The sequence below is a fragment of the Eschrichtius robustus genome, chromosome 16 (genome assembly GCF_028021215.1).
Source record: "Eschrichtius robustus isolate mEscRob2 chromosome 16, mEscRob2.pri, whole genome shotgun sequence".
In the NCBI taxonomy this organism is placed as follows: domain Eukaryota; kingdom Metazoa; phylum Chordata; class Mammalia; order Artiodactyla; family Eschrichtiidae; genus Eschrichtius; species Eschrichtius robustus.
Window position 1 is genome coordinate 77,014,572 of NC_090839.1, and position 22,891 is coordinate 77,037,462.

General features: G+C 45.0%; 1 protein-coding gene across 2 annotated transcripts in view; it reads left to right on the forward strand.

Annotated features, from left to right (window-relative positions):
- The first annotated feature begins 9,384 nt into the window (after positions 1-9,384).
- The window catches only part of ITGAL (integrin subunit alpha L), a 40,560-nt gene continuing 27,053 nt past the window's right edge, over positions 9,385-22,891 (forward strand). The window contains exons 1-9 of one of the 2 annotated variants that reach the window (XM_068565457.1): positions 9,385-9,483; positions 10,552-10,654; positions 11,261-11,355; positions 11,465-11,532; positions 14,287-14,404; positions 14,529-14,659; positions 15,841-15,986; positions 19,267-19,399; positions 19,559-19,709. In XM_068565457.1, coding sequence (XP_068421558.1) covers positions 9,429-9,483; positions 10,552-10,654; positions 11,261-11,355; positions 11,465-11,532; positions 14,287-14,404; positions 14,529-14,659; positions 15,841-15,986; positions 19,267-19,399; positions 19,559-19,709 — 1,000 coding nt within the window. In that variant the 5' untranslated portion in view covers positions 9,385-9,428. The remainder of the gene's footprint in view (positions 9,484-10,551; positions 10,655-11,260; positions 11,356-11,464; positions 11,533-14,286; positions 14,405-14,528; positions 14,660-15,840; positions 15,987-19,266; positions 19,400-19,558; positions 19,710-22,891) is intronic. The other variant, XM_068565458.1, reaches the window with a different exon arrangement.

The following is a 22,891-nucleotide window of genomic DNA, read 5'->3' on the forward strand; positions in this document are numbered from 1 at the left end:
AATAAATAAATTTATTATTTTTTTAAAGCCTTAGAGAAGATCTTGGGCAGATTTTGACACGTGGTGATGGGGAATGTACATTTCAGACAAGTGGGATAGGCTGATGAGAGATTGAGGAAGAAAAAGTGGGACGTGAGGCTAAAGAAAGTTTGAGCCAAGTTATGTTGTAAGACTGAAATTTACCCCAAGAAACAAAGAACTTTCGGGATTTCTGCCTCGCCCTAGCCCCGCAACCTCTGCTTGAGGACTACTTCCCCACCCAGGGATTGAGGACGAGGTGGCCAGATGCTGGTTTATATTTAGGATGTGACTCTGTTCCCTTGGCCTCAGCTGGTTACTGTGGGGTGGACATTTGACTCTAGCTGGGTCAGTCAGATTCTCCCTCCTAAGAGTGTGGAAATTCAGAGATCTTAGCCCCCGTGGTCTTTTCGATTAAGTATATATAAAGTTGGGATGAGGTGGTCAATAAAGGGCAAACTTTTTCGTGCTTTGTTGAAGATGCGGAGAATGCTGGCCTGCAGAGAGGAAGGGAAGAATGGGGGAAGATGGGGTGCCCTCTCCAGCCACCCAGAAGACCCAGTTGTTTTGGGGTTCCCCTAAGAGTTTTGCGATATCCTTTAAACAATTTATTCTTTTAATTTTAGCCAGTTCAAATGGGCTCCTATTACTTACCACAATGTGAGATTTGGCCGAGACCCTCCAAATTCATAGGGCGTCATCTGAGGCCTTGAAGGGAGTCGCCCATAGTTCCTGAAGGAGCTTCAGGAATATTCAGCTGGAGGAGGGGCAGCAGAAGGGGTTGAGGAGAGTCTGATTGGTCGTGAGACCTAGGAGGAGGCCTTCCTAATGATTTAGATATTCCCCCAAACACTTCAGACAGTGCAAACACATCCTACAATAACCAGTCTTCCAGGTTCTATTTTTCTGTTTTTCTTTTTTCTTTTTTTTTGGCCGTGTGGCAAGGCTTGTGGGATCTTAGTTCCCCGACCAGAGATCAAACCTGGACCCACAGGAGTGAAGGCGCGGAGTCCTAACCACTGTACCACCAGGGAATTCTCTTGACCTATTTTCTAGATGGACTCAAGCTACCCAGTGAGAAGATGGGAAATGTTTTCTTTTTTCCCACTGAGGTAGAGTGATGGCAGGGAGTCATTTTCCTTGTTTTAACAAATTTTTCCTTGTTGGAAAAAATTTTATCAGGCGGGCATTACTGATATCTTCATTGTACACAAAGCAGGCCAAACTTGGGTTCTGGCCACTTTGGAAGTTCAAGAATGACTGGGCATGCCCGGAAAACTTCCGAGGTGACCCTATAGAAGACCTTTTCAAGAGGGAGCAGAGGAGCTTCCTGAAGGTGGGGGAGACTCATATGACAATGAGCTTGACCCAGGAATGAAGTCTTAGCTGTCAGAGGAGAGTAGAGATCCTTCTTATACACAGTGGCTATCATCTAGGCTATAGCAGCCAAGGTATGAAGCCTGGAGCAGCTTACATGCCAGGGAATGGTATGTGAGACTTTCTGAAATAGCACAGAAGATTTTCAGGAAGCTGGAGATCTTGTACTAGCAGGTGAGGGTCATAAAGCAACAACATGGGGGTATGAAGACGAATATGATCCTATTTGAGCTCACAGATTGGTGGGTCCTATGGAAGTCTGGGTGATGTACAAAAGAAGGAACCAAGGCCCAGGGAGGTGAAGAGATTCACTGGCACAACATAGCAAGACAATACAGCCCAGAACTGATTCCCAGATTGCTGGCCCTGAACTGTATGCTCTGTTGGCCACAAAAATGAACCCCAGACCCAGATGCTGGAAATGGAGCCCTCGAAGTGAGGTCAATCAGGGACAACGGGGGGCCCCATGGACTACAGGTGAATGCCCAAGGGGTGCCATCCTTAGAAGATCCCTACCTGTGGTGTGTTCAGCTCAACCCTCCCTCCAGGTAAAGGGAAAACCCAGGTAGAGTTTCTAGAACCATAGAATGCACGGTCCACCTAGCCATGAGATCATAAGGGCCTTGGAATAGGGTGGAAGCCTTAGTGACCTCCTCTCCCCAGAGGCTCCAACTCCTCTCCTGGGGAGTTTCTCCTTCTAACCTCCTGGCAGGTGGGAAGAAGGGGAAAGAGCCCTGTGGTGACCCAGATACTTGTGTCAGAACCATCCTGACCAAAACAGCTTGTGTTGATACACCCAAGAGGAAGTCGTGGGTGAGGATCCTGGGCCGGGAGACAGCAGCTGATAGCAACCAGCAGCATTTGCACCAGCGGATCTTCTGTGTGGATCTGAAAAGAGAACTTTGCCCTGATTTGTCTTGGGTTTCGAGACAGTTGGGCCTGGTGGATTCGTGTGGGAGGCTGGGAGGTCCCAGCCTGTGTTTCCTGATGCCAACTACATCAGCCAGAGGCCCGCTGGTCCCTGCGCGCCCAGAAGCTTCCTGCTGCCACACCCTTGCCTAGTCAATGTTTTATTCATCCAAGAGCCACAGGAGAGAAAAGTTGCAGCGTGAGAGCCCATGTGGACTGGGGCTAGAGAGGCCATTAGGAGTGGACGCCGCCCCCCAAGTTATCGCTGTTCCTCATTCACGGAGCTCATATTTATATCTCTCATGACACCTATTTCTCTGCATGTCTGAACTGCCCTCCCCTCTCTTATAACTGGCCAATCCTCTCTCTGTTCTCCAGTTCACAGTCTGGAAGGAGCCAACAGATTGCTTACCTGCCCCCAGTGTATTATGTCATTTTATATAGTCATTAAATAAATTCCTGGCTCTGGGAACTCAGCCCTCTTCTTTCTTTTTTTAAAATAGATATTAACATCCTGAAATGAAAACAAATAGATTTTTTTAAACAAATTTATTTATTTTATTTATTTATTTTTGGCTGTGTTGGGTCTCCGTTGTTGTGCACGGGCTTTCTCTAGTTGTGGTGAGCAGGGGCTACTCTTGCCGCAGTGCACGGGCTTCTCATTGCAGTGGCTTCTCTTGTTGCAGAGCATGGGATCTAGGCATGCGGGCTCAGTAGTTGTGGCTCTTGGGCTCTAGAGCACAGGCTCAGTAGTTGTGGTGCACAGGCTTAGTTGCTCCGCGGCATGTGGGATCTTCCCGGACCAGGGCTCGAACCCGTGTCCCCTGCATTGGCAGGCAGATTCTTAACCACTGTGCCACCAGGGAAGCCCCCAGCCCTCTTCTTTCAACTCCTTCAACCTCTCCGTTTTGGATGATACAGCTTTTTGCTTCTGAGAGCCTAGACCTTGGAAAGCAAAAGCCTTTTAACTATCCTTAGGGACAAGGGCAGCCCCGAGCATTCATTCATTCAGTAAACATTTACTGATTCAATATTTATCCACTCTGCTCCAAGCACTGTTCTAGGTACTGGGCATCCAGCAGTGAACAGCAACAGTCCAAGTGGAGTTTACATTCCAGTAGGGAAGATGGACAATAAACTGGATGAATAAAGAAATTAGATAATAGAAGCAGTTTATAAGTGCTAAGGAACAAAGAGCTCGAGGAGATGAGGGAAGGAGCCTGCAGGAGAACAAGTGCCCTGAGGCAAAGGAGTGATGGATGATCAAAGGGCCGGGACAGTAGTGAGGCTGGAAAGGAGTAAGCTGGAGGGGGACGAACTCAAACAGATGATGAGATGTCTGATGAGTTAAGCCTTTGTGGGACATGGTGAGAACTTTGGCTGGTATTTTGGGTGACATGAGGAACCACTGGAAGGTTTTGAGCAAGAAAGTGACGTGATCTGACATATTTTTAAAGGACCCCTCTGACTGTAGCAGAGGCAAGGTTGGAAGCAGGACCCATTAGTTAGGAAATTGTCACAAAATCTGGGCACAAGGAACTTCTGGGTTGGTAAGCATGTGGAGGTGCCTGGAGAGGGCAAGGAAACTCTCTCCTCACACCCTGCCCTGTGCATTTTTTCCATCTGACTGTTCCTGAACTATAGCTTTTTATAATAAGCCAGTGATCTAAATCTCCCACTTTATCATCTGTTATAACTTTGTAAAAGAAGGGAAATTTTTTTATACATCTTTATTAGAGTATAATTGCTTTACAATGGTGTGTTAGTTTCTGCTGTACAACAAAGTGAATCAGCTACACGTATACATATATCCCCATATCCTCTCCTTCTTGAGCCTCCCTCCCACCCTCCCTATCCCACCCCTCTAGGTCGTCACAATGCATCGAGCTGATCTCTCTGTGCTTTGCAGCAGCTTCCCACTAGCTATCTATTTTACATTTGGTAGTGTATATATGTCAATGCCACTCTCTCACTTCGTCCCAGCCTCCCCTTCCCCGCCTTGTCCTCAAGTCCATTCTCTACATCTGCGTCTTTATTCCTGCCCTGCCACTGGGTCTATCAGAGAAGGGAAATTAAGTTAATAAGATATATATATATATATTTACATATATGGCTTAATAGACAAAACTGGACATTACAAGGTAAACAAAGAATGTTGCCCCCCACCATTCCAGTTCTATAAGGATTAAGTTGCAACCCACTGCAGTTGCCCACCGACCGTGCACCTGGAAGGGAATTCTGGAAGGAGAAAAGTAAGATGGAGCTTTCTGTGTTTTGGATGTAGATAATTAAGATGCATATCTAAGGGAGAATGTCAATGACCCCAGAGTCTTGCATCTTCCCAGACATAGAAAATACTAAGATCATTAACTTGAGATATCTGGGTTTTATGATTAGGTTAGTAATCTTTTACCAAGATGTATGCTTGACTACATGTCTTTCCCAGCCAAAAAAATCACATATACACTGGCTCCTCCCCTACCTATTCAGAGCAATCTGAGAGGTATCTCCTGGGCTATAGTTCTCAGTAAGGTCCCCCAATAAAACTGAAACTCACTGCTTTTATGGTGTGCAGTGTTTTTTCAGTCAACAACAACATCAAGGAAAAAAAAGTGAGATACTGACAAATAAAGAAAAGGAGAATTGGTAGAACTGCCATAACTACTCTGAAAGACAATTTATTATCAGGTATTATTATATATTGTCTTTGAAGATGTGTATGCCTTATGACTTAAAATTTATCCTTGGGGTTATACCATAAGGGAATTTATAAAGAATATACAAAAACACATATACTAGGATTTTTACTGAAACATTGCAACTCAACATCTATCAGAAAAGGAAGACTGCATATGAGCATATCCAAACAATGGAATATTATACAGCTATCAAAATGAATAAACCAGAATTATATATATTCACTTTGATCTCATAGACATAATATTGAGTTACCAAAGTGCAGAACATTTTATACAGTTTTGAAATCATTTTATGTCAATTAAAAGTCATAAATATCACACACATATAGATATATATATTGTGATACTTATACATACTAAAATTTAAAAGCTTCATTACCCTCAAACGGTTGTAATTATTGCTTCTAAGGCATGAGGAGAAGGGAACATGGATTACAGTATTATTTGCATCGATACATTTATCAAAAAATATAAAATAATCTGATGCAAAAAAAAAAATCTGGGCACAAGATGGTGATGGCTTGGACCATGGAATGAGCAGTGATGAAGATACAAAAGAGCGTGATACAAAGTCCTGTTTGCTCTCTTGAGTGGAGCAAGAGAAAATTCTCTCTCATCATTTTCAGATGAACCTACGGAAAAATAAGACATCATTAAGATCATTTTACCCCACAGAGGACACACAGACTTGAGGCATCCAGCCCACTGGCTCAGTCTTAGTTGCATGGATTCTGTGTAACCTGGAACTCCCCAATCTGAGATCTCATTTGTCACTCCTCTGTGACGTGATATGTTTGAGTCCATTTTCATGACCTTGTGTGGAACAACCAAGCCATCCTGGAGAGAGCTGCATGTGTTGGGTCCAGTCTATCCGTGGCCATCTTTGCCCCAGGCATCACCTCAGGTCCAGTCAGCCATCACCACGCCAACAGAATCCGTTCCACACTGTTCATCTGATGCAGCCAATATGACATCATACAGAAACCACCTACTGAAGCTGCTTTCCTCAGAAAGGGGTGCGAGTATGGCCAACACTTTGTGTTTCATAAACTTTTCTCTAGATGCTTGGTCTGTTTGCCCACTGAGGAGACATTCAGTAGGTTAGACCATGGGGCACAGAGAGGCAACAAGGCCCCTGAAAGCCATACCAAGGAGCTCAGACTCGATCTTGTGTGTGCAAAAGGGGAATCATCAGGGGTTTTAAAGCGAGAGAGAGACATGCTCAGGTTTCTCAAGGCTACTGTGGTAGTACCTGGGAGGTAGAACCTTCTCTAGGGGGAGGGGACTGAGGGAAAGAAGAGCTGCAGTGGCAATAAATTGTTCAGGTGAAAACTGATGGAGGTTCTAACAGAAGGGATGGAATGGAGAGACAGTTCAGAAGATCTGGGCCCTCAGAGAACTGAGTCTCAGTTATGATGAAGGCAGCTGGCGAACATGACTAGGAAGAAGTTGTGTGTGTGTGTGTGTGTGTGTGTGTGTGTGTGTGTGTGTGTGTGTGTGTGTAAGGTGCATCCTGCCCCTCAGGCCTTCCCCGTGTGGTCCCAGCCTGAGATCTTTGCAGCCCAGCTCTTCAGGGGAATCACATGCTCTCTCCTGCATTGGGCCCCTGACTTCCTAGAATCTTTGGGGCTTACTTGTACTTTATAGTTCCTCAGCCTTATAAACCTTGAAAAGAAGTGGGGGAAAAAAAAAATATATATATATATTATATATATGTATAATTCTTTTGTGTTTTTAAACTGAAAACCAGAACATGATAAATATACAAATGAGTATACCCACCTGCTGAAACATACACATAAACTAATACAATCCAAGCAGTGGAGACCCTGAGATTGTTTCCTGAATCCTTTCATCCCAGGTGTTCTATTCGTTGCTACTGATACACTTAAAGTTTCTATAAACTTAAGCCCTAACTCAAGCATCTAAAATTTGAAGCTGGTGTAAAGGAAAACCCTCACACTGGAGATGGCTAATTTGACTATTAATTCTGGATTAGATGTTCCGTGGTGAGAGGAGAATTATAATTTTTCCAAACAGATCAAACCTGTATGGTTAACTACTAGAACTAATAATTTTTTATCATGAAGAACGTATGGCTCCAAACTGGTAACCATGGTTATTCTAGAGTTTTTATCCTTTTACTTTATACACTTCTGTGATGTTTGAATTTTAAAATGTATGTTCTTTTTGTAATTTCAGAACAAAACGAAAGAATTTGGTTAGCTGTAAGTTGAAACTGCTGTACAGAGAATCAAAGAAATCAGTCTGACTTATCTGATTTTAACTGAATTTGAAAAAGACTGTTTAATATCATCTAATTATCAAGAGCCAGCTTGTCAAATTGTAACTGCCTGGCAGTAGATTATGGGTAATCTGACTGCAAAAGCCTTCTCCAGGGCAGTGACACTGGAAGTGGCCTTGCAGGTTGAGCAGGATTTCCTCACAACAGAGAGAATATGAAGTGTAACAGTATCGCTTTCCCATAAACAAATACACTTCCTCTATTCTGTTGTGTTTTTAATATTTTTATTTTTTTTAATTACCCAAGTTATACGCCCTCTTCCAGATAATGCAGAAATGTGTAATCCGTATTCTGCAGAGGTAATCACTGTTTGGAGTTTGGTTGTGTGTCCTTTCAGATTTTTTTTTTTTACAAACACACCCATAATTTCAACTTCCATTTTTCTTTCTTTTTTTTCCAGATATAAATCACATACCATTTAGTGTTTTTTAAAAATATATTCAGAAAGTTGTGCAACCATCACCACTATCTAATTCCAGAACATTTCATCACTCCAAAAAGAGTCTCTATACCCAAGAGCAGTCACTCCACATTCTCCACTCCCCCCGTCCTGACAACCACTCATTTATTTTCTGTCTCTATAGATTCGCCTATTCTGGACATTTCATGTAAATGCAATCATACAATATCTGACCTTTTGTGCCTGACTTGTTTCACTTAGCATGGTTTTCAAGGTTTGTCCATGGACAAACATTGTAGAATGTTTGTAGAATGTACAAACATTCTACATGGACAAACATTGTAGAATGTACCAATACTTCATTCTTTTTTTAATGACTGAATAATATTCCACTGTATGAATAGACCACATTTTGTTTATCCATTCATCAGTTGGTAGACATTTGCATTGTTTCCAGTTGTTGGCTAATATGAATAAATCTGTTATGAGCACTCGTGTATAAGTTTTTTGTGAACATATTTTCAATTCTTTTGGGTCTAGACCTAGGAATCGCTAGGTCACATAGAAACTATGTTTAACTTTTTTGAGGAACTGTCAAACTGTTTTCCACAGTATCTACACCAGCTTGAATTCCCACTGGCAAAGTACAAGAGTTCCCATTTCTCCATATTCTCACGAACACTTAGTTTCTTTCTTCCTTTTTTATTCTAGCCATCCTCGTGGGTGTGAAGTGGTATCTTTTGGTTTTGATTTGTATTTCTCTAATGACTAATAATGTTGAACATTTTCGTGTACTGAGTGGCCATTTTATATACTGTCTTTGGAGAAATGTCTATTCAAATTCTTTGCTCACTTGAAAACTGGGTTGTCTTTTTACCATTGAGTTACAGGAGTTCTTTATATATTCTGTTTTGTTTTGTCATTGTTGTTTTTTTCCTTTTTTGACCATGCTGCACGGCATGTGGGATCTTAGTTCCCTGACCAGGGATGGAACCCGCGACCCCTATAGGGGATGCGCAAAGTCTTAACCACTGGACCACCAGGGAAGTCCCACAAGAGTTCTTTATATATTCTGGATACAAGTCCCGTATCAGATGACTTGCAAATCATATATCTCCCATTCTGTGGAAATTATTATTTTTTGTTTGTGTTTTAGACTCAAAACGAATTATTAAATATACTGTTCTGTAACTTGTCTTTTTCTTCGATGGTGAGTATTTCATGGGCATCTTTCAACATCAAGAGAAAGCTATATCATTCTTCCCACCCCTCCCCGATCTTATTTTTTTTCAATCCTCCTTCTTTTTTGTGGCTACATAGCATTCCATTATGGTTGTACCACAGTTCATCTGACCAATCCTCCACTGAGCTTTAACGAATCTTAAATTTGTGTGCTGGTGAAGGACTGAGACACAGCAGCTCTCGGGCAGCACTACTGTGCTGCCTGCCCCTGGATGATAAGAAAATGCAAGCAGGCACAGGAAGTGTCTTTAACCTGCTTACACTTCCTCTCTGAACCCATGCGGTTTCACAACCCCTCCAGGCACAACCCTCTCTCCCCCAGTGCAGTGTCACCAGCTTGGCGCCTCTGTGAGAAAGTTCCACTGCAAGAGGCCCCGGGGCATTATCATTTCCCTCTTTCACCCTGTCTAGGTTGCCAGTAAATCCCAAGAGCCCTCTGAGACTGCACCTGGGTCGGGTCCCTCCAGCCCCTTGAAAGATGAATTCCTGCATCATGGTGATAAGGCTGCTGCTGTCTGGGACTTTTCTCTTCGGTAGGCAAGAGGGGTGGGGAGGGGAGGGGACATGTGTCTGTGCCCAGGGAAACTGCAAGGCTTTGTGGAACCAGAGTAAAGGAGCAGCTGTTTTAAGTGTGGGATTGGCCATAGGTAACGTGGGGCCCAGGAATCCTGGAGGGAGAAGGGGGAAAAGAAAGAAAGTCAAAGTATAGGCAAGGTCTGAAGGAAAAGACAGAAAAGGGAGACAAAGGTGGCAGCAGTGAGAGACGGGGCAGTGTGCCCTTAAAAAAGGGGGATGGTTAATGGGTATGGACAGCTGGTCTAGGGTCTGGTCCTACCCATGGTTCTACCTCTCTTTGCCATCTTAGGCAAGTCCCTTCCCCCTTTCTGGGCCTCAGTCTCTTCATCTGAACAAATGGCAGGGCCAGCATCTCTGACATCTTAAGGTGCTGTGAAATGAGCCTGAGGCCTGGAAGGAAAGCAAGGCCAAAAAGGACAGTTTGGGGCTTAGGTGGGGGATGTGATGGGGGAATTTGAGATCTAATGGTTATGGCAGAGACTGGTCCATGGTGGGGTGGGGAGGGAGGGAGCATTACATGAGTGAGGAGGCAGCTTCACAGGATCAGGGGATCTTGAACTTTCACGGGGAGGGAGCCTGAGGCTAATTATCTGAGTTTTCAGGGCGACGGGGCCCCAGGCCCAAGGGAGAAGTGGGTGTGTGTGGGGAGATGCACCCTGCCTTGGGGCATCCCCACCGCCTCGGGGGTTGGGGGGGGACTTCTGACCTCTCTTAGGGGCCTCCGCCTTCTCATCCTTCCTTCTTTGCTGATGGGCCAATCGGGAAGTTGTGTGTCCTCCCCAGGCCATGGCGCTGCCAGAGCTCTCGGTAGTAGGGAATTGCTTCCACATTTCCTGGAGTCCAGGAGATGGGCTGCCAGCCCTGCCCCGGGTGTGGGCGGCCTGGGGAGAAGGAAGCGAGGTCTTTGGGGGTGAGGCCGCCCACTGGGGGCACGTGGGTTGCGGCCAATCAACGACCGCCGTTCCGGGGTGGTCGTGGGGGGGTCCCTGGCCGGAAGTGGCTGACCTGGTCCTGGTATCCCTCAGCCCCAGCCTGGAGCTACAACCTGGATGTGCGACACGTGCAAAACTTCTCCATTCCACACGCCGGGAGGCATTTTGGGTACCGCGTCTTGCAGGTTGGAAACGGGTGAGCTGTCGCCGCAGGTCCTCCCTGCCCTGGCCAGGACCCTCCTGTTTCGAGGAGTCCGTGGTGGGACCCAAGCAACAGATAGTAGGATGAGGACCATCCATCATTAAAGCACCTTATAAGTGCCTAATAGAAGGGGATATGTATCACAACCCCTAAAACACTTTGCCACACTTCCTAGATTCCAGACTCGTTCCCAGACTAGACAGTGAGCTCCTTGATGGCAGAGATTTGGTTTTTCTCTCTAATCCCCACCCCTCCCTAGTACATACCACAGCCTAGCACATAGCAGGTAGGCCATAAATGACTTTTGAATTGTTGGCTGATTGAATGAACTCATAATGTGACGTTCTAGCAGATCATTCTCTGGGCCTCTGTTTTTCTGGACTGTAAATGGAAAAGATCCTTAACTTTCTAGAATTCTGTCATATTGGATTATTTATCTGGGATTCAATAGGGACGAGATGGGGGCTGAGGAGTCACCCAGAAGAGGAGTGGCTGAATTGCTTTGAGATATCTTGTGGGGGGTCTGAACCCCCTTAATAGGTAGGAGTGGCTGGTTAAAGGCCTGGGCAACTCCATCTCACAGATGCGATTTCTCATCAGGGTTGTCGTGGGATCTCCAGGTGAGGGGAACAACATGGGAAACCTCTATCAGTGCCAGCTGGGCACTGGACACTGCCTGCCAGTCAGACTGAGTAGTGAGTAACTGATTTGGGAGCTGGGAGGAACGGTACCAAGAAATCGAGGCTGGCCCCATCACACCTGGATTGCCTAAGTTCCTCCAGACCAATCTTCTGGTGCCTGCAGGTTCCAACTATACCTCCAAGTACTTGGGAATGACCTTGGCGACAGACCCCACAAGTGACAGCCTTTTGGTAAGAGTTCTGTACAGTGTGATATCAGCGCCTGTGAAGCTTGATGCTAGGAAAGGGAGACAAAGGAAAGAAAAAAATGGATTAAAGATCCTATAGAACAGCGGTCCCCAACCTTTTTGGCACCAGTGACTGGTTTCGTAGAAGACAATTTTTCCACTGACCGGGCTGGCGGGGGGATGGGGGATGGTACAGGCGGTATTGCGAGCTATGGGAGGATGGTTCAGGCGGTGAAGGGAAGCCATGGGGAGAGGCAGATGAAGGTTTGCTTGCTTGCTTGCCGCCGCTCGCCTCCGCCTGTGAGGCCCAGTTCCTAACAGGCCCCAGAAGGGTAGCGGTCCGCGGACCGAGGGGGTGGGGACCCGTGCTATAGAAGATTATAGGCATCAGAAAGATTCAGATTCAGTCAGTGTTTATTGAGCACCATCTATCAGTCAGCTATTTTTGAGACCTTAGTTATCTCAGTGTTTTTTCCAAATGTACAATATCTGTGACCGTTAATATACAAGATGATTTGTGGTGGTACACAACTTTTAATGTTTTAATAGTCATATATTTATTTAATGGCTTATTAGAAAAAATATTCAACAGGTACATTAAATTCATGATTTCTTGGCTCGCATTGCACAGGATGAGGCTAAAGTTTAAAAAAGTAAATTTTAAACAACAAGTTCCTCTTGGGTTTTTCTTTTGTTTTTTGTTTTTGTTTTTAATTTTATTGAAGTATAATTGATTAACAACGTTGTGTCAATTTCTGCTATACAGCATAGTGACTCAGTTATACATATGTTCTTTTTCACATTCTTTTTTTTTTTTTTTGTAAATAGAGCAGACTTGTTTGGTGCATTTTATTTTATTTTTTTTTAAAATTTATTTATTTATTTTTATTTTTGGCTGCGTTGGGTCTTTGTTGCTGTGCGTGGGCTTTCTCTAGCTGCAGCGAGAGGGGGCTACTCTTCGTTGAGGTGCATGGGCTTCTCATTGCGGTGGCTTCTCTTTGTTGTGGAGCACGGGCTCTAGGCATGCGGGCTTCAGTAGTTGTGGTACTCGGGCTCAGTATTTGTGGCTCGTGGGCTCTAGAGCGCAGGCTCAGTAGTTGTGGCACACGGGCTTAGTTGCTCCGCGGCATGTGGGATCTTCCCGGACCAGGGCTCGAACCCGTGTCCCCTGCATTGGCAGGCGGATTCTTCACCACTGCACCACCAGGGAAGCCCCTTTTTCACATTCTTTTCCATTATGGTTTATCACAGGATATTGAATATAGTTTCCTGTGCCGTACAGTAGGACCTTGTTGTTTATACATCCTATATATGATAGTTTGCATCTGCTAATCCCAAACTCCCAATCCTTCCCTCCTCCATCCTCCCTCCCCCAATAAGGTCCTATAGTATAGCACAGGGAACTGTATTTAATATCCTGTTGTAAACCATAATGGAAAAGAAAATATGAAAAAGAATGTGTATATATATATATATATCTGAATCACTTTGCTATACTCCAAAAACTAACACAACATTGTAAATCAACCATACTTCAATTTTTTTAAAAAAGTAAATTTTGGGCTTCCCTGGTGGTGCAGTGGTTGAGAATCTGCCTGCCAATGCAGGGGACACGGGTTCGAGCCCTGGTCTGGGAAGATCCCCCATGTCGCGGAGCAGCTAGGCCCGTGAGCCACAATTACTGAGCCTGCGCGTCTGGAGCCTGTGCTCCGCCACAAGAGAGGCCACGATAATGAGAGGCCCGCGCACCGCGATGAAGAGTGGCCCCCACTTGCCGCAGCTAGAGAAAGCCCTTGCACAGAAACGAAGACCCAACACAGCCATAAATAAATAAATAAATAAATAATTTTTTTAAAAAAAGGTAAATTTTAGTTAAATAAAATATTAAGTAAATAATAGTGTGGATGATATGCCCATATGACAGAAATTGTGAACTGGTACACAAACGCCTAAAGTTTGGGAAACACTGCCTTATCTCTTTTAATCCTCAAGACACTCAGGTGAGATAGGGATCAGTATACAGATTTTACACATGAGGAAACAGGACCAAAGGGGTTAAAAGACCTGGTCAAGATCACATGGTTTTAAAGAGGTAGAGCCAGGATTTGAATATAATTCCTATTTGATTACAAGTCCATTACTCTTTACAGTTCATCCCAACAACATCCTTCTGACACAGGTATATGAGAAATAGAAAGCTAAACGAGTGAGATATTTATCCAGTATTTAATTGGAGCTTGATTACTTAGCTACTCTTACATGCCAGGCATTGTGCTGGGTTCTGATGGGGGAAGGGGAGTGAGATGCAAAGATGACCGTGACATGAGCCCTGACTTTCAAGAAATTACAGTCTGGCAGGAAAGATAGTCACAAATGAAAGAAACATCATTGTATATTCTGGGAATAGGGAGTCATTTGATTTGGCTTAAACACAGAATGTGTAATTGGAAATAGAAGAGGATGGGTTTGGAAATGTAGGATAGTGCCTACTGTAAACTATATGAATGCCAAACGAAGGAGTTTAGACTTTGTCCTGTAGGCAGCGAGCATCCGTTGGCATATAACATTGGTAGTGGGGATGGAGAGACTGATACAAGATACCTGGAGGCCGAATTACCTTGCCTTGGTAACCAGTTGGATGATGGGAATGAGGTCGGGGGATGATGACCCTGAAGGTTCTTGTTCTTGGTTGATGATGCCCAAAAGACACACAGCAAGAGGAAGCCCCAACCTTTTTAAAAATCTTTGATTCCTTCAGGCCTGTGACCCTGGACTGTCTCGGACATGTGACCAGAACATCTATCTAAGTGGCCTGTGTTACCTCTTCCGCCAGAATCTGAGGGGTCCGGTGCTGCAAGGGCACCCCGGTTATCAGGGTAAGGAACGGGGGATCCAGTGGGTAAAAATACCTCCAAGTGGTTGCCCATACATGGGAACTGGCATGGGCAGGCCAACCCTCAGAGACCCTTTACCAAGTCCCTCTGTGTCTGGCCTCTGTAGAATGTATAAAGGGCAACGTAGACTTGGTATTTCTGTTTGATGGCTCAAGGAGCTTGCAGCAAGATGAATTTCAGAAAATTCTGGACTTCATGAAGGATGTGATGAAGAAACTCAGCAACTCTTCCTACCAGGTAAATATATTAGTTAGGATTCCTGGTTGTAGGCAATAGATGCCTACCTGAGCTAGCTAAGGGCATAAAGGGAAAATTTAGTACAGGGTGTCTCTAGAACCTAAGGGCATGGCTATTACTGGACGTCTGCGTCCAGGATTCTACCTAATTCTCATTTCTGTTTCTTTTTGGCTCTTGCTTCCTTCTCTCTTTCTCTTTCTCTCTGTAGACTGGCTCTCAGCTTCTTTAGATCACATAGGCCTGTGGAAAGCTCCCAAGTTCACATGTTAAAGTTTCAGGAGGAGGTGTTTTTTTTTTTCCCAATCTTCCTCTCAAGCAACCCCTCCCTCTGCAAATTCCAGTTTCTCAGAGAAGAGATTCTGACTGGCCTCACCTCAGTCCCAGCCAACTGTATCCTGTTTAGCAGGGTCACTCAGCAGAAATATGGTTGCTGGGAGCCATCTCTATTGATGAGGTAGGCAGAACCCAGAGAACCGGAGCCCAGCAGACAGCGCTCCATAAGGGGCTCCAGGTTGATTTATTTCTGTGTTTGTTTATATACAGCCTCATTTTCAAAAGAATGATTCGAGGGACTTCCCTGGTGAATCCATGCTTCCACCGCAGGGGGCATGGGTTCCATCCTTGGGGAACCAAGATCCTGCATGCTGAGAGGTGTGGCCAAAAAAACAAAACAAAAGAATGATTCAAGGCAGGAATGTGGAGTTGGGTTGCCCAGGTCCTGGATAAGAAGTAGAGATGGGTGGGACTTCCCTGGTGGTGCAGTGGTTAAGAATCCGCCTGCCAATGCAGGGGCCACGGGTTCAAGCCCTGGTCCGGGAAGATCTCACATGCCACGGAGCAACTAAGCCCGTGCACCACAACTACTGAGCCTGCGCTCTAGAGCCCATGTGCCACAACTACTGAGCCCGCATGCCACAACTACTGAAGCCTGCGCGCCTAGAGCCCGTGCTTTGCAACAGGAGAAGCCACCGCAATGAGAAGCCCGCGCACCACAACGAAGAGTAGCCCCCGCTTGCCACAAGTAGAGAAAGCCTGAGCGCAGCAATGAAGACCCAACGCAGCCAAAAATAAATAAATAAATTTATAAAATAAAACAAACATTAAAAAAAAAAGTAGAGATTGGCACAAACACGTGGGAAGGACTATGTAACAACATTTTATGTCTTCCTTCCTTTTTCTAGTTTGCGGCTGTTCAGTTTTCCTCAACCTACAAAACAGAATTTACTTTCTTGGATTATGTTAAATGGAAGGACCCTGATATTCTGCTTGCCAAAGTCAAACACATGCGCCTGTTGACCAACACCTTTGGTGCCATCAACTATGTCGCGTGAGTTCCCTTTTGTGAGAGAGCCCATCCGTCGATTGTTCTGTGTGTACTAGCTTCTTCAGGTTGCAAGGTGTAGGAACTCAACAGGGGGGTTCAGCAAGGGGCAGGTTATTGTAAGCATTCTAGTGGAGCAATTATATTCCAGGTTCTTTATTATTATTATTATTGAAGTATATAGTTGATTTACAATATTGTGTTATAGTCCAGGTTCTTTTGATTTTTAAAAATTTTTATTTATTTATTTATTTTTGGCCACGCCACGTGGCTTGTGGGATCTTAGTTCCCCGACCAGGGATTGAAGCCGGGCCCTGGGCAGTGAAAGCACAGACTCCTAACAACTGGACCGCTAGGGAATTCCGGGGTTCTTTTGATTATAACAGGACTCTACAGCAACTAAATCCCAAAGGGGAATTCATGAGAGGATGCAGAGATAGCTCATGAACCTTTGGGACAGAGAATAATTCCAGGCCTCATGAGGGATTAGAACCAGAACTTGAAAAGAGATTGTGAATGATGGCAACCACGGTAGAGTCACATCTTAGTTGGGGATCAGCTTTTGAAGTCAGTGTATGAATACAAATCTCAAAGAGTCAAATTATTTTTGAATTATTCTTTGAATTGTTCATCAGAGTCAATATATCCAAGTCCCATATTGGAAATTAGCATATCCTGATTTTCTAAACCTACTTACCCAGAGTTGGATCAGATTACTGTGTTTAAATTGAGGCCTAGATGAATGTAGTTGGACTGTGTTAAAGGGCCATATTGTGTATTTTTTAAATACCTGTATTTAAACATTAGAGTGGCCATGGAAACCGAGATCACTTTGGGGAATAAGAGAATTACATCTCTTATCTCATGCTCCCCTGGGGCATACACTCAGATTGAGTGAAATAGCAGAAAGGATCTCCTGTACTATTACACTTATATTTTTCATTTATATTTCTTTGCCAAGCATGTATAGCTGGATTTGCATAAGTTAAACATGCATGTGATGTATCTCAAGACTCTGCATGTGTTTCCAGCTCTTTTCTTCTGGGGCTTACTTGACCTGTCGTGTCTACTTCATTCTTCTGTCTGTAGATGGCTCTGGTGGGTACATGATCAAACAATGTCCATTGAAAAAATGGCAGCCTCAGTTCCTCAGTTCAGGTGAACAACCTGAATTCTAGCTTCCAGGAGAGGAAATCTGATTGGCTGAGCCTAGATTGTGTGTCCATGGGTCAACCCAGCTAAGGCCTTGTTCTACTTCATGGCGTAGAGTCACATGGATTCAGGGGTCCCACCTCCATTGGGAAGGGGACAGTTCTTAGAGAACTGGGTCCCCACAGGATGGGAAGATAAACCAAAAGGTGTCAACTGTGGGAACAAAAAGAAGTGGTCATGGAAATGTATTTCATAAATAATTCTTGACCATCTGGCTGTGTGCCAGGTAGTGTTCCAGGTCAGAACTCGGCAGATTTTTTCTATAAAGGGCCAGATAGTACTATTTTAGACTTTTGTGGCCACATAACAGTTATCTGTTGCATATTCTTCTTTGTTTTTGTAACTCTTTAAAAACAAAAATATAAAAACCATTTTTAGCCCAGAGACTGTACAAAAACAAGCTGTGGGCTGGCTCTGGTCTGCAGGTTTTTGTTTGCCATTTTCTAGGTGCTAGGAATTAACAGTGAACGAAACAAAGAAAAGTCTCTGCCCTCCTGGAGCTTAACATTCTAGTAGAGGAGAGAAATTTAAGAAATAGGATAAATAAGTAAATTGGATCATATAGTAGAAGATGTAAGTTTTACAAAGAAAAATAAAGCAATGTTCAATAGGAAGATCAGGGAAGGTTACATCTGAGCAAAGACTTGTTGGAGGTGAGGAAGCAGGCCATGTGGATACCTGAAGGAAGACCATTCCAGGCAGAGGGAACAGCAAAGGCCCTGATCCCATGCTTGGAATGTTCACAGAAAAACCAGGACACCAGTGTGGCTGGAAAGAAGTAAGTGATGAGTTCAAGTAGTAGGAGGTGAAGTCAGAGAGATCATCGAAGTCTGGATGAGGCCCTAGTGAGGACTTTGGCTTTTCCTCTGAGTGAGATGAGAATCATTGGTGGTTTTGATCAGAGGAGTGATAATCTGATTTATGTTTTTAAAAGGATCCCCCTGGCTGCAGGGTTGATATTAGACTGTGGAAGGGACAAGGGTGGAAACAGGATGCCAATTTGCAGACTATTGAAAAATCCAGACGAGAGATGATGGTGGTTTAAACCAGGGTGGAAATCCATGAACAGGATCCATGATAGGCCATGTCCAGGTGGATGGAAGTTGGGGAAACATTTGCATCCGAGATAGAACAAGACGTGGTTTTGACCCCGCCCATCAGGTTCCTCTGTCTTTGGCAGCTTCCAAGTAGCTCTCCCGCCATCCTCTCTGTATCTCTTCACCTCCCACTGTGGCCTCTCCAGGTGAGTTTCAGCTTCTGTTCCCAGTACAGGTCATGCCATAAGTCAGGGGTTGTGGACTGGCTGCTCTTGGATTAATTGTCCATCTTTGGTTAGCTGTGGGGTGAGGAGGGGAGGATGGTTCAAATAGAGCGGCTGTCCCAGTGGAAGCTGTGGGCAACCTGTCTTGCTTCAGAAGGAAGCTGTGGGCAGGGCAGGAATTTGGAGCCTCAGCCTGTCCAGAATTCAGTCCTTCCTTCTTTCTCTTCTGTCGCATGCACTGAACACCTACTCTGAGTCAGGAGCCAGAGATACAGCAGCAAATCTGGTTTGGGGAAAAACTGACACAGAAGCAAGTCTCTTTGATTGCCTAGGAGATTTGCTGCAGCAGAGATGTACAGGTAGCCTGGCAATGGTAGGGGAGACAGAAGGGGGTGTTATATGAGCTTTCTCTAGAAGAGTGGCCTTTCCAATTTCCTTCTGCCGTGGAGCCCATCCTTCCACTGGAATCTCACCTAGATCACCAGCATATCTAACTGATTAAAGGGTAGTTGCCACGTGGTTGAAATGAAGAGTAGGAAGCCCAGAGTTTCCCCTCACTGCCCACAGACTCTGGGACAACCTTGTGGCTGCCCAGAATTCGGTTGAAGACCACTGGTCCAGAAGGAGGGATATGGCAACCAGGGTGAGGAAGGAGGTTCAGAAGAGAGCTTTGAAGGCCGGGAATAGCTGTCTGCGAATTGTGAGAAGGGATTTGGCATAATCAGCAGGACAGTGACTTAATGAGCAGGGTGAGGGGGAGACCTCAGGTGATTTGCGGGGAGTCTCTCACATCCCCCCCCTTCCGGGACACAGGACCGAGGTGTTCCGGCAAGAGCTGGGGGCCCGGCCAGATGCCACCAAAGTGCTTATCATCATCACTGACGGGGAAGCCACTGACAAAGCCAACATTGACGTGGCCAAAGACATCATCCGCTACATCATTGGGGTACGGGCTCCAGGTCCCTGCTTCTTCTTATGACCCATCTTCCCTCTCCTATTCCTGAACCCCTCTCCCTTTCTCCCTGGGGCCAGGGTCTTGTGAAAATAACAGAAAATTGGTCTGCCATTCTGGGAATGCTAGCTCTTCACTCTTCATTTCTTCCAGATTGGAAAGTATTTTAAGACCAAGGAAAGTCAGGAGACACTCCATGAATTTGCCTCAAAACCTGCGGAGGAGTTTGTAAAGATTCTGGACACATTTGAGAAGCTGAAAGATCTATTCACCGAGCTGCAAAAAAAGATCTATGTCATTGAAGGTGAGTGGCAGACCCTGGAAGAGAGGGTTCATGGGGATGTATACAGAACCTCACCTGGGACATTAGATTAAGGACACGCGGAATAATAATCACAGGAGCTTACAGAGCATCTGCCACTGTGTTAAGAGCTCTCCGGTTAAAAGACCTCAGGTAGGAACTTAGGGGAGGGTGGTTTAGGAGCAGCCTCTATTTCCCTCTGAAAGTCTGTCTTCCTCTTGAAGCTCAGCCTGGTCCAGGATGGGTCCCCAAGCTGACCTATATCTTGTAGGCATCAGCTGAGCCCTGTAGAATGACTATAATCCCTTCCTCTCCTCACTCAGCTCCCTCATTGTCACTTGTCCTGGGCCTCAAATTATTTAAGACGGGCAAGCAGGCAGGGGCCAAGTGCAAGGAGCCCACAGGCCCTCTTCTTTGGCCCAGAATAAGAGAAGGTTTGATTGTAGTCGCCAGATGGAGGACTGCCTATGGGAAAGTATTTCCCCAGGTAGCTTAGTCTGCTGAAAGGTACCTGATTCCCCCAGGAAGCCCATTCACTAGGACACAGCCTTGGTGTTCAGTTCACTTGAAGAGGCAATGTATTATATTTAATGGGACCAGGCAAACCTGCTCAAGAATTCACTCTGCCTGTGCTGTGTGACCTCAGCCAGGTCACTTTCCCTCTCCGAGCCTCATTGTTCTCTGTTAAAGGGGGATAGTGATACCAGTCTCAGAGGGTTGTAAGGTTTAACTGCTGTATTCATTAACTAGGGCTGTTGTAACAAAGTACCAAAAACTAGGTGGCTTAAAGCAAGAGAAATGAAAAAAAAAAAAAAATAGCAAGAGAAATGTGTTGTCTTGCAGTTCTGGAGGCTAGAAGTCAGAAATCAAAGGTTTGACAGGGCCATGCTCCTTGTGATGGTTTCGGAGAGAATCCTTCCCTGCCTCTTCTAACTTCTGGTGTTTGCTAACAGCCTTTTGGTGTTCCTTGACTTGTAGCTGCATCACTCTGGTCGCCTGGCCATCTTCTCCCTGTGTGTTTACCCATCGTCTTGTCTCTGTGTCTGTCCCTCTGTGTCCAAATTGCCCCTTTTAATAAGGACACCAGTCAGATTGGATCAGGGCCCACCCTAATGACCTCATTTTAACTTGATTACATCTGAAAAGACCCTATTTCCAAATAAGGTCACATTCTGAGGTACTAGGGGTTAGGACTTAGACATCTTTTCTTCAGGGAACACAATTCGAGCCCTAATAACTGCTTAGCAAAGTGCTTGGTACCTTGTAGACTCTTGATAAATCATAGCTCTTATCCTCTATCCTTCCCTGCCCTTACTCATCCTTCAGATTGTAGTTTAGATGTCATTCCCTCTGATAAGTTCTCGCTGATCCCAAGTCTGGGATCCCATGTGCTGCTTTAACCACAGTACATTCCCTGTCACAGCCAGTGACATACATTGTATTAAGAACTCTCTATTAGGGGACTTCCCTGGTGGTCCAGTGGTTAAGAATCCGCCTTCCAATGCAGGGGACGCGGTTTCGATCCCTGGTCAGGGAACTAAGATCCCACATGCCGCAGGGCAACTAAGCCCGAGCACCGCAACAAAAGATCCCACATGCCACAGCTAAGACCTGACGCAGTCAAAAAAACAAATTAAAAAAAAAAAAAAAAAAAAGAGCTCTCTATTAGATGTCTGTCTCCCACACTAAACTGAGAGGTTTAGTGACAAGTATTGTGCCTGCTTTCCCACCCCTGTATCCCTGGCACCAAATATTTAGTGACTCTAAATGTTTCTTCAGTGAATGAACAAATCTTCATAATAATTGCTACGGTTCTTGAAAGCTTACAGGTAACAGGCACTTTATCTATATCATTGAATCGGTTCTTCTCAGTATCCTTGCAAGGCTGGTGGTATTATTTTCATTTTATTTATTCATGCTGGCAACAACCATGGAGCAGGCACTGTGAATCAGACTCTCAGGGATATTGCCAACATAGAACTCATATTCAGGTTGGATAAAGAAAGACAGTAAACAAACAGGATGATTCAAGATTGTGGTAAGTGCTATAAAGAAAATGAGTAAAGTGATAAGACAGCTTTAATTGGAAGAAGCCACTTTAAATAAGCTTTTCAAGGAAGGCCTTTCTGAGATGCAATATTTTTTTGGCCACACTGCGCAGCTTGCAGGATCTCAGTTCCCTGACCAGGGATTGAACCTGAGCCAGCAGTAAAAGCCCGGAATCCTAACCCCTAGACCACCAGGGAAATCCCGTGGGGTGTTTTTTTTAAAGTGAGGTAAAATTCACTGAGATAACTTTTGAGCTGAGGCATGAAAGATGAGAATCAGGCAGCCATGGGAGAAGTGTGGGCAAAGGGCATTATAGTCAGAGAGAAGATCAAGTGCAAAGGCCAGGAGACGGGGCAGGGCTCGGTGTGCTGGAGGAACAGGAAAAAAGGTCAGTGTAATAGCAGTGTGGGGAGTAAGGGAGACATAAGTTTGGAGAGGAAGGCAGGGGCCTCCCAGCTCCTCATGAGTTTGGATTTTAGTCTTCAGACCAATGAGAAGTTAGGAAGGGTTTTAAGAAAGGGAAAGGTGAGGTCTGATGTACATTTTTTAAAAAGAATACACAACTTGCTCTGTGAAAAAAGGCATAGAAAGAGGAAGAATGAAGTCAAAGGGGCTTCCCTGGCGGTCCAGTGGTTAGGACTCTGCACTTCCACTGTAGCGGGCACAGGTTTGATCCCTGGTCAGGGAACTAATAACCCATGTGCTGTGCAGCACAGCCAAAAAAATAATAAATTTAATTTTAAAAAAAAAAGAAAAGAATGAAGTCAAAGAGACCAAATTAGCAAGCTCCTGCCTTAGTCAGGCACAAGAGGAGGATGGCTTGGGCCAGTGTGGCGGTGATACAGACGATTCAGAGAAGTGGGCAGATGTGTTTTGCAGGTAGAACTATCACGATTTGGTCATGTGTTGGAGATAGAATGGAGGGAAAAGGGAAGAATCAAGGTTGTTTCCGGGGCTTTTAGCGTGAGTCACTAGGTGGGTGTGGCGTGCTATTCATTGAAGAGGGGAAGCCTGAGTAGGAGCAGAAATCAAGAGCTGCCTCTTAGACATGCTGAGTCAGGGAATGGAATATCCACACCCGGGGCGCATGGAGAGTCACGGGAGGCTCAGGGCATAAGTCGCTTCCCTGTCTGACG